Here is a 12,275-nt window from a genome sequence, read left to right on the forward strand (position 1 = left end):
GTTCTGCTCGCCACCAGTCTGCCGGGCCAAGGGTCATCTTCGATTGTTTGCCGCCCTTCAAAGAAACGCTTAAACACTGTCTTTTGAGTTACTCATCTCTGTACACAATTGTGAGCATTTCATGGGTTTCCAATGCGGACTGTAGGTTAGGCCAAGAGGCAGTGACTGGCTCCCCAAGTCACCTAGTGAGTTTCTTTGTTGGTGATTTGAATCCTAGTCTCTTCCAGATCCTAGTCTGATACCCCTCATAGTTCACCATTCTTTCTTCCTCCTCCTTCTCAAATTAACAGCCTCTGACCGTAATCATCATCAGTACGAGAGCACCTTCTTCTCACATGCTTAAGAAGGGGGGAACAGTGCAGGAGGGGGAATCCAAACTTCAGGGAGGACAAAGCATTCCCACACTGTTTCTAATCTCCCCTTACCAGCCTCATCTGTCAAAACTTCACATTCTCGCACAGCAACATACGAAGCAACAACAGAGAGTGGGGGGAGAGAGGGAGAGAAGGCTACAAGCACCATCAAAAGCTCCACAGTGCAATTGCCAGATCCCACAGATTCTGCAAAGGCTTTCAGCCGCTTCCTCGTGCCTCCTTTCTGCCTGGTGAAGACGGTTTCCTTTCTCATTTGCCAGAAAAGGAAGCAGTTGGGAGCCAAACTGTCATAGCAGGAGCCTGAACCGCGGATGTTTGGAAGAGCTATTTGTTATCTCTTAGTTGGATTCGCCTTCCTCCCCCTCCCTTTTCATCAAGAAGCCAAGAAAAGGGACACTTTTCCATTGCAATTCATTTGTCTATGCACAGCTCCCTATTCTATGTCTTGCGGTGCCGGGAGAAGCTGTCTTCAGGTTAAATGGCACCTTTGCCAAATTAAAAAGTGGCCAGCAAAGAACCAGGTATGTGTCCTGGGCTGGTTGGATGCACAGGAATGACGGAAGGAACCAGCTGGGGAACCACCATGGAAAGAAAGATCAGAGCCCAGGGAGTGGTGGTGGATCAAAGGAAGTGGTCAGAGGGTGAGTGGTCAGAAGGAGAAGATGATGAATGGGAGAATGAGGTGTCGGAAGCTGAAGAGGTAACCGGGCTTAGTGAGCAGGGAGAGTCTGTGGCAGAGAGAAGCCCAGAATCGGAGGCAGAAGCTGAAGCAGGAAAGGAGGGAGACAAAGAGGCAGAGATGAGTCTAGCTGGTGAAGAGTCTTCTAGAACCAGAAGAGGTATGAAGAGGGTGGAGGAGAGACTGGCTTCATGCATGCCCAGTCTCCAAATGCTGGGAAAAGCCCTGGAGAGGAGGGCTGGCTGTGGGGAAGCAGGGACTTTCAGTCTTGGCAAGTGATCCATGGGACAATACCTACTGTGGCCTAACACTCCACTAAGTCTGTGCAGAACATGTTCTTACTAATAAAGAGTTAACTGCAACTTACACAGTGTGATTTACTGGTGGCTTGCTCTGACAGTATGTGTTGCAGCAGCAGCAAAAAATAAAAATAAAAATCAAATGCTATTCTAGGCTTCATCAAGAGAAGTATAATGTCTAGATCAAGGGAAGTAAGAGGAGCACTCTATTCTGCCTTGGTCAGACCCCACCTGGAATTCTGTGTCCAGTTCTGGGCACCACAGTTTAAGAAAGAAATTGACAAGCTGAAACGTCTGCAGAGGAGGGCAACCAAAATGATAAAGGGTCTGGAAACCAAACTTTAGGAGGAATGGCTGAGGGAGTTGGGTATGTTTAGCCTGGAGAAGAGGAGACTAAGAGGAGATTTAATAGCAACCTTCAAATATTATTATTATTTATTGAACTGATATACTGCCCTATGCCTGGAGGTCTCAGGGTGGTTCACAGAACAAAATCAAAATATAAAACCACAAAATATATAATCAAAATAGAACAACTCAATACCCCCCCAAAAGAAACCCCTCACACATTTTAAAAGGGCATAGTATGTCAATCAAATCAACCAAAGGTCTGGTTAAAAAGGAATGTTTTTGCCTGGCGCCAGGCGAAGCTCCCTGGGGAGAGAATTCCACAGATGGGGAGCCACTGCAGAGAAGACCCATTCTCATGTTTCCACCTCTCATTTAAGGCTTTAAAGGTCAAAACCAACACTTTGAATTGGGCCCAGAAACTAACGGGTAGCCAACTTGGCTGCTGAATTCTGCACTAGCTGAAGTTTCCAAACCATCTTCAGAGGTAGAACACATTGTAGTAATCTAACCTTGAGGTTACCAGAGCATAAAAGGTAAAGGGACCCCTGACCATTAGGTCCAGTCGCGGACGACTCTAGCGTTGCAGCGCTCATCTTGCTTTACTGGCCGAGGAAGCCAGCATACAGCTTCCGGGTCATGTGGCCAGCATGACTAAGCTGCTTATGGCAAACCAGAGCAGCGCATGGAAATGCCATTTCCCTTCCCACCAAAGCAGTACCTATTTATCTACTTGCACTTCGTGCTTTCGAACTCCTAGGTTGGCAAGAGCAGGGACCAAGCAATGGGAGCTCACCCCGTCGTGGGGATTCGAACCACCAACCATCTGATCGGCAAGCCCTAGGCTCTGTGGTTTAACCCACAGCGCCACCCACATTGTGACAACAGTAATTAGGCTATCCCTGTCCAGATAGAAGTGTAGCTGGGCCACCCGCCAAAGCTGATGGAAGGCACTCTGGGCCACTGAGGCCACCTGAGCCTCTATGTCTTAAGGGCTGTCACATGGAAGATGGAGAAGCTTGTTTTCTCCTTTTCCAGAGGTTGGCCCTGAAGCAACGGGTGCAAATTACAAGAAAGGAGATTCCACTTAAACATTAGGAACAATAAGAGCTCTTTGACAGTGGGGCGGACTACCTTGGAAGGTTCAAAAATAGAGATTGGATGGCCACCTCTCAGGATACTTTAGTTGTGAGGACTGCATTGCAAGGGGTTGGGCTTCCTTGAGGTCACTTCCAATGCTACAATTATTTGATTTAAGGAAGAGAGAATTCCTTCCAGCCCCTATTCCATTCCTTTATCACAGGGGTGGGGAACCTCAGAACAGGAACCAAATGTGACCTTCTGGCACTCCCTCATTGGTACCTGGTACTCTCTCCATATCAGAGGTTACTGGGGATGAAGGAGAAATTGGTTCAGTCTTCAGGGAGGGGAGGCATCTGCCTCCCTCCCTTCCAGGGGCTCTTTATGTCATTGATAAGAAACATCAGTCAGGGCGAAGTTCAAAGTGACACCTTGCAATAGCCTTCATTGCATTATTCTTCCCACAGGCAGCAAATCTGATTGAGTATAGATTGGATCTGTGTCCGCAGGCTCTGAGATGCCTGCTCCCTGCAACCCCTGAAGAAATTTGCTATAATAATCTAATCTATTAAACACTGTGTCCATATTTAACTCGTCTTGCAGGGCATCTGGGAGCATCAGCTGAAACACATATGCTTTTTCTTCTTCTTCAGGGAATGTGGCAATTTTGGGAAGGGCAACACCCAGGACCACCTGACGATGCTGAATATTGGAAGATTCAGGACAGATAAAAAGGAAGCTTTTTTTTTTTTTTTGCAGAGCTCGTAGGTGAACTATGGAATTTGCTGCTGGAGAGGTAGTGAAGGCCACCAACTTGGATGGGTTTCAATAATGGATATAATATTCAGTTAGAATCCTGGGAAAAGTTGTGGAAGGGAGATATTAATTTTACTGCATGCTGTGCACTTAAAACAAAATGTTGTGAAAATGATGTATAGATGGTATTTAACACCAGCTAAACTGGCTAAAATGTGCAAGAAAAGAACCAGTGAGTGTTGGAAATGTAAAGAAAGGGGAGGTATCTTCTTCCACATGTGGTGGACTTGCAAAGAGGTAAAGGCTTTCTTGGAAATGGTATATAATGAGTTAAAGAAAATGTTTAAAAATATTTTTGTTAAAAAACCAGAAGCCTTTCTGTTGGGTATAGTGGGTAAAGAGATACCAAGAGAAGATAAAAGACTGTTTATGTATGCAACAACTGTGGCAAGAATTCATTTAGCCCCAAAATGGAAACAACAAGAGCTACCAATGAAAGAAGAGTGGCAGGTGAAGATGACGGGCTTTGCAGAACTGGTGAAAAATCCGAAACCAGCAGGATCAAGTATTCCAAAAAGACTGGAGTAAATTTATACGATATCTGAAAGATCATTGTAAGCAATTAACACCACCAGCAGGGTTGTCTGAAGACTTGTAATGAGAAATTTTCTACCTTTCTACCTTTGTTTAAATTTTGAGTCATTTTATAATGAGTGCAATTAGAATTGGAAAACGTACATAATGCAATGATATAAAGGTTAATTTAGAAAGCCAAGAGGCGGGAGAGAAGGAAGTTGATAGACTCTAAAGAGCCAGGGCATAAAGTAAATAATGATGATGTGAATGTATATAATTAAATGGAAAATAAATTATATATATATATAACAAAGTGGATTAGACAACTTGATGGAGGATTGGGCTATCAATGGCTACTAGCCAGGATTGCTACATCCTAGTGCCTGATCACCTCATCCGTCTCCTGAGAAATCTCTATGTGGGACAAGAAGCTACAGTTAGAACTGGATATAGAACAACTGATTGGTTCAAAATTGGGAAAGAAGTACGACAAGGCTGTATATTGTCTCCCTGCTTATTTAACTTATATGCAGAATTCATCATGCGAAAGGCTGGGCTGGATGAATCCCAAGACGGAATTGAGACTGGCGGAAGAAATATCAACAACCTCAGATCTGCAGATGACACAACCTTGATGGCAGAAAGTGGGGAGGAATTAAAGAACCTTTTAATGAGGGTGAAAGAGGAAAGCGCAAAATATGGTCTGAAGCTCAACATCAAAAAAACTAAGATCATGACCACTGGGCCCATCACCTCCTGGCAAACAGTAGGGGAAGAAATGGAGGCAGTGAGAGATTTTACCTTCTTGGGCTCCATGATCACTGCAGATGGTGACAGCAGTCACGAAATTAAAAGACGCTTGCTTCTTGAGAGAAAAGCAATGACAAACCTAGACAGCATCTTAAAAAGCAGAGACATCACCTTGCCGACAAAGGTCCGTATAGTTAAAGCTATGGTTTTCCCAGTAGTGATGTATGGAAGTGAGAGCTGGACCATAAAGAAGGCTGATCGCCAAAGAATTGATGCTTTTGAATTATGGTGCTGGAGGAGACTTTTGAGAGTCCCATGGACTGCAAGAAGATCCAACCTCTCCATTCTGAAGGAAATCAGCCCTGAGTGCTCACTGGAAGGACAGATCTTGAAGTTGAGGCTCCAAGACTTTGGCTACCTCATGAGAAGAGAAGACTCCCTGGAAAAGAGCCTGATGTTGGGAAAGATGGAGGGCACAAGGAGAAGGGGACGACAGAGGACGAGATGGTTGGACAGTGTTCTCGAAGCTACGAACATGAGTTTGACCAAACTGCGGGAGGCAGTGGAAGACAGGAGTGCCTGGTGTGCTCTGGTCCATGGGGTCAAGAAGAGTCGGACACGACTAAACGACTAAACAACAACAACAACCTGCATTGCGGGAAGTAGTATGGCTTTTATATACTGGTAGCTGGGAATCACAGGTGGAAAGTGTGCTGTGGTTCTCAGATTCTGTTTGTGGCCTTCTCATGGACTTCTTGATAGCCACTATAAGAACGTTCTGCAGGGACAGGTGGGGCTTTGGCCTAAACCTGCAGGGCTCTTCTTAGTACCGGGGTGTTTTGTCATCCTCAAACCATAGTAATTCAAAATGCCAGGACCAAAACTGGCATTGACCCACAGAAGCCCACAACATCGATGGGTGATGGATCATCTTGCCAAACTCGTAATATTTCTTCCTGCTCATTGGCTCAATGCCCCGATACATTATTCAGCACCAGGGATTAGGCTGAATCCCAAACTATTGTGAGCAATGAATTGAAAGTTGATAAAGACCACATACGCCTTCTAAAGGTCTGGCATTGTTTTTATCGTGGACCAGTCATCGTGAGGCAATTCTTTGATATGGTAGTAGTCGACGCAAGAAAAGAAGAAACGTCAACATTAATCTCCTTTAAGGAATAATTTTAAAAAGTGAACTGTGAAAAATATGATTTCTGGCTGGACTAGATGGGCCTTTGGTTTGATCCAGCAACCAGGCTCATTTGTCTTATTGTGTTCCTCCCTATTAGCTATAGTATTGCACATTTTGTCTCTATCCTTCCTGAAGGCAGAGAGCAGAAGAGTGGATTCCAAAATGGACCAGCATCAGATCTGTGCAATGGTCTGCAATGGTGCAGACCAGGTGAATTTCCCAACCTTTCCTGGTGGGACTCTACTTATGCTCCCATGTTTGTTTGTTTGTTATAGTGCTGTGGTACTTACAAATTCTATTTCTATTTACAGTGGTACCTCAGGTTAAGTACTTAATTCATTCCAGAGGTCCGTTCTTAACCTGAAACTGTTCTTAACCTGAAGCACCACTTTAGCTAACGGGGCCTCCTGCTGCCACTGCCCTGCTGGAGCACGATTTCCGTTTTCATCCTGAAGCAAAGGTCTTAACCTGAAGCACTATTTATGGGTTAGCGGAGTCTGTAACCTGAAGCGGATGTAACCTGAAGCGGATGTAACTTGAGGTACCACTGTATTTATTTTTATTTAGCAAATTCTAGACATGCCACTTTAAATCTGAGCGTTTTACATAAAATAGTACCAAAAAAATGAAAAAAAATGAAAACAGACTTAAAAAACAACAAACAGACATACTGAAATTATCAAAATATAGATTAAAAACCACCCATTTTAAAAATGAATCCTGCATTGCTGGGGGTCGGACCTTCGAATTCCCTTCCAACTCTACCATTCTATAATTCTTTGAATACACATAGTGGGTGAGATCCACTGTCAGTCCTACTCTAAGTAGACCCAACAAAAATTAAGAGACCTGACTAACTTGGCTCCGTTAACTGTAATGGATCTACTCTACCTAGGACTTAGTTGGGGTCAACCCAGTTAAATTATATATCTGAACAGGCTTGCCTAAAAAAATAAGCATGAGGCAAGTGTTGAAAACTCTACAGTGAAAGCATTTGCCCAATATTAAGAACTGTAGAACTGGCTTTTAGCAAACAAAACTAAAAACAGCAGAAGTTCTGATAAATGCCAGGCAGCTGTGCCCGAACGCTGAAGCCCCTGATGGAGAGCTTTTCTCTCACCTCACAATCCTTCCTTAAGTTCCCTGAGACCAAAGCTCATCCCCTTAGGAGTATGTAGCAGTTGTTGTGTATTGATCATGAAAAGACCGTACATGACAGGCGATTTGCACCATCTGCTGCAGAAGGTGTCTGTCAAAAAACCGGCGCAGACACCTTGGGATGCCCACGTTGAGAAATCACTTAAGAAAAGGAAGTCACAGCCGAGGAGATCCGTCAACGGCAATGAATGGCTCGCGCTGTCAAGAGGACGGGAGGTAAAAGCAGCTGCCACAGCTGGAACCAAGTGGATTTTCCAAAAGGTGGTCCTGGTTGCCCTGGAACGTCACACTGAAGGAGCGTCTCCACCCCCATCGTTCTGCCCGGATGCTGAGGTCCAGCGCTGAGGGCCTTCTGGCGGTTCCCTCATTGCGAGAAGCAAAACTACAGGGAACCAGGCAGAGGTCCTTCTTGGTAGTGGCGCCCGCCCTGTGGAACGCCCTCCCATCAGATGTCATAGAGATAAACAACTACCTGACATTTAGAAGACATCTGAAAGCAGCCCTGTTCAGGGAAGTTTTTAATGTATTTTTAATTTTAATTTAATGTATTTTTAATTTTCATTGGAAGCCTCCCAGAGTGGCTGGGGAAACCCAGCCAGATGGACGGGGTACAAATAAATTATTATTATTATTACTGAGGGTTCACAAGAACCTCTTTCTAGCCTGATCCTGAGATTCGCATACCCTCCATCATTCCTCAGATGAAAATAGGGACATCTTCTACATCTGTGTTGTGTCTACCACTACCACCACCAACCCATGTGCTTCCTCCTCAGAGGCTGGGGCAGCAGCACAGTCTCAGTAGCCAAACAAAGCAAACCAGAGCCAAGCGAGTGTAATGGCTGCTCTTTAGCACCCATGACCCCTCAGCACCCCTCACAGCCATGGCCATGGCTTTGCGGACAGGCCCAGTCCCCTTTCACTCCCCCACTTCCTGCTTTCTTTATGGGAGACCAACCGACCGAGAAGCAGGGAAACGGTGAAAAACCATTTTAGGGGCATTCAAGCGACCCAGACCTTGTTCTCATCAAAACAGGAAGTGGCGCCATATTGAGTGGAGCAGGAAGAGGGAGCGGGAGGCATAGATCTGAGAAATGTGTTAGAGGGATGCATGGATCTGAACTTCCAGTAACACGTTGAAACACTGAATGGAAGGGAAGGCCCCTTAGGAATTCGGGAGAGGCCACGATGGCTTAAGAGTTTCCATGACAATCCTGGGGCTTTCAGGGCCATTGGAGGGTATAGTGATGCTGTTCTACTGTTAGATTTCACCTGACTGCAGAAGAGGGAGAGGTAAGAGAGCGAGGCCCCTTCTGTCAACTTTGCTGAGACCGCTGGGCTCCTCCTCTCCCAGAACTGACTCTATCCACAGCCTTTACTGGCTGCATCAGAGGAAGATGCGAGACCACAAGGCCCCTTCCGTCAACCTGGCTGGGACTGAATTTCTGCCCCCTCTGCTGCCAGATCTATCTCTTACACTAGCCACAGTCCTTGTGAACCTCCTCGATATCGGAAAAGTGGCCTGGGCATATAAGAATCAAATCAATTATGTCAGAATGCTAAGCACTGGGCAGAAAGGCCAAATGCCAGTGTGTAGTCAAAGCCGCAGCAATAGATATTTCATTGTATTTCCATTTGCTCATTCCATATGTATCTCCGTCAAAGCAGATCTAAGAAAGGAAGCACAGCATTTGCTGAGGAGAATCATCAGGATGCTTTAACTCGGAGATAAGGACCAGCTGTCAACCTTGAGGGCCAAATTCCCTTCTGGGTAACCCTCCAAGGGCCATGCCAGTGGTGAGTGTGGCCAGAGGGTGAAGTGGGACAAGTAATGAACGCAAATCTTCCTGCATTGAAGGGGGTTGGGCTAGATGACCCTTAGGATCCCTTCCAACTCTATGATTCTGTGAAATCTTGCCTTTGTGCAGTAGGCTAGTTTCTATGCAGTCAAACACAACTGTCAGGGAACTGCCACCAGCTCAGAGGCGAGAGGTGGAAGGGCAGTTGTGTTAGAGGGAACCTCCGAAAATCTTGCAAAGCACTTCCTCCTCTGGTGAGGAGGAAAGCCCCACCTCCAGTGGGGAGGAGGTGTGGGACCAGGGGGTGCTAGGGAGAGGCTGAACAAACCGGAGAGGAGGGAAGTACCCCTTTGCCAGCGCCCAGTCTGCGCAGTAGGTTTCGGCGCAGGGAAGGGAGGAGAAGGTTGGGGGTCACGAGACTGTTATGCTGGGGGAGGTACAAAGACCGACCACTCCCAGATTCTGCTAGCAACTGAGCCAGACATGAACTTGAGATGCTCTTCACTGTAAATAGTTTGCACTAAGAATAAAACCTGGAAAAGACAGGTCGGAGGCTTGCCTGTTTGCTCTCGAGCAACCACACCACCAACTGACAACAACCTTCCCTATTCTCCAACCAGCAAAGCAAGAGGCACGATCAGATTTCAAGGACACATTTCTAGGCAGGCAGAAGCATTCAACAACAACAACAATAACAATACTAATTTATTATTTGAACCCCGTCCATCTGGCTGGGTTTCCCCAGCCACTTTGGGCAGCTTCCAACAAAGACCAAAAATACACTAAAATGTCACACATTAAAAACTTCCCTAAACAAGGCTGCCTTCAGATGTCTCCTAAATGTCAGGTAGTTGTTTATCTCTTTGACATCTGATGGGAGGGCGTTCCACAGGGCGGGTGCCACTACCGAGAAGGCCCTCTGCCTGGTTCCCTGTAGCTTTGCTTCTTGCAATGAAGGAACCACCAGAAGGTCCTTGGAGGAGGACCTCAGTGTCTGGGCAGAACGATGAGGGTGGAGACGCTCCTTCAGGTATACTGGGCCGAGGCCGTTTAGGGCTTTAAAGGTCAACACCAACACTTTGAATTGTGCTCAGAAACGTAGTCAAAAACGTATTCAAGGAGGGAGAGAAGCAGGCCCAGTAGGGGCATAATGTGAGGAAGGGCTGTGGCATGGGGAGAAGCGTGTGGGCCAGATCCAGGGCAAATACCTGGGGTCCGACCATCAAGCTACTCTCCCATCATGCATTTCCCAATCCTGATACCCAGTATCCTGAATCTGGGAATGTTTGAAGCAGATCCAGGACATTCAATAAAAGAAATACCTGTCCATTTTTCACTCTTTTGGGCTGACCATTTTGGACATCAGAAGTGGAGCACCCATGGTTCAAAATAAAAATAAAACCCCACTTACCCAGTTTTCAAACTGACCAAGGCATCCTCCACTCCTTTCTGGTTGTATTTCACCATGTAGGCATGCATCTCCTTATAGTTGTTCCTGATATTTCTCTCCGTGCTCCCATTTGGGACAGTCCCGAACCGAAAAGGAGGTGAATAGGCGTATGGTTGTTGAAACTGGAAAGGAGGAGGAAGGAGAAAGACAAACTAAGAAAGCCGTCTTTGAACACATGGAAGAATGGGTTTTTGTCTCACCATGGACTTGATGAATTAATGAAGTTAACAAAGGCCATTGGTCCATTTGGCCCAAGTATCAGCCACTCCCATAAGTGCACAGTAAGTTTGCCTTAGGTCAAGTGAGGCCATTGGTCCATTTAGCTCAGTATTGTCTAAACCAGTGTTATTGAGTCCCAAGATGTGGATGGACTCCAATTCCCATCATCCACAGCCAGCTTAGCCAAAAGGTCTAAGGATTATAGGAGTTGGAGTCCATCCACATCTGGGAACCCAACCTGGAAGAACATTGGTCTACACTGAATGGCAACAGCTCTCCAGAGTCTCAGAAGCAGGGGTCTTTCCCAGTCCTGTCTGAAGATGCCATTGGCTACTGAAGCTGGGACATGGTGCGCTCCGTACGTTGCTCGACTGTGAGTCCCACTTTCCCTGAACGCTGGCCACACCAGCTGGGGAAGATGGGAGTTAGAGTTCAACAACATCTGAAAGGCACCACATCGACTACTCTTGATCTGTACTGATTCGCAGCGCATGGAAACGCCGTTTACCTTCCCGCCACAGCAGTACCTATTTATCTACTTGCACTAGTGTGCTTTCGAACTGCTAGGTTGGCAGGAGCTGGGACAGATCAATGGGCGCTCACCCCATCATGGGGATTCAAACCACCGATCTTCTGATTGGCAAGCCAAAGAGGCTCAGAGGTTGAACCTGGTGCCTTTTGCATGAATGTTCTACCACTGAGCAGCAGCTCTCTAGGATGGACATAGGCAAACTCGGCCCTCCAGATGTTTTGGGACTACAACCCCCATGATCCCTAGCTAACAGGACCAGTGGTCAGGGATGGTGGGAATTGTAGTCCCAAAACATCTGGAGGGCTGGGTTTGCCTATGCCTGTTCTAGGACCTCTGGTGACGAATGCTGTTTCCCAGCCCAACTTGACTTGCAACCTTCTATGTGTAAAGAACATGTTATCTCACTGAGCTGTGGCCTCATCAGTGGAAGCTGCCTTCTACAGAATCCGACCATTGGTCCACCTAACGCTTTGGGGATTGTTTGTGCTCAGAAACTTATTTGCAGAAGGAAATGGTAAAATGCATCCCACCAAGTCAAAGCACCGCTCCATCTAGCTTGGCATGTTGACAACTTTTGACTGGGAACAACTTTCCCTCAGGCAGAGGGGGGGGGGTGTCCTCAATACTTGTTCCCAGACAGCGTATTGACTAAAATTCTGGAGAGGACGATGATTTTAATACATGCGTCAATCACTTTCATACAAAGTCTCAAAACAACTTAAGCAGAAAAATGCAGATGGATAGAATCAATTGAAAGGCAAAACACAAAGAGCAATGCACAAGATTCCTAAAACGTTTATCTAACCACACAGTCCTGTCCTAACCCACTAAAAGTGATGTGTCACATTAGAGATAGACTTAGCTACCAAAGGTCTAGAACACCCCAAAACTGACAGTGTTGGTGTTGGGAAGAGCTTTCCACAAACAGTGGGCCACCCCTGAAAAGGTGGCTTTCAGGCAAAATTCTTACGATCTCTGCTGCAGGTACCTAACTGCGTCCCCAACTCCGTACTTCTGTTAGAAGCTGGTGAATGCCCAATTTCAACTAAAGCGTGGTGGGCTG

The 12,275-nt window shown here is 46.2% G+C and overlaps 1 protein-coding gene across 2 annotated transcripts in view; it reads right to left on the minus strand.

Annotated features, from left to right (window-relative positions):
* The window catches only part of GRIN2A (glutamate ionotropic receptor NMDA type subunit 2A), a 221,617-nt gene that overhangs the window by 30,816 nt on the left and 178,526 nt on the right, over positions 1–12,275 (minus strand). For both annotated transcript variants that reach the window (XM_081889073.1, XM_081889072.1), the window contains exon 11: positions 10,423–10,583. In XM_081889073.1, coding sequence (XP_081745199.1) covers positions 10,423–10,583 — 161 coding nt within the window. The remainder of the gene's footprint in view (positions 1–10,422; positions 10,584–12,275) is intronic.

This window comes from Podarcis melisellensis, assembly GCF_964234715.1.
Source record: "Podarcis melisellensis genome assembly, chromosome: 14".
NCBI lineage: Eukaryota > Metazoa > Chordata > Lepidosauria > Squamata > Lacertidae > Podarcis > Podarcis melisellensis.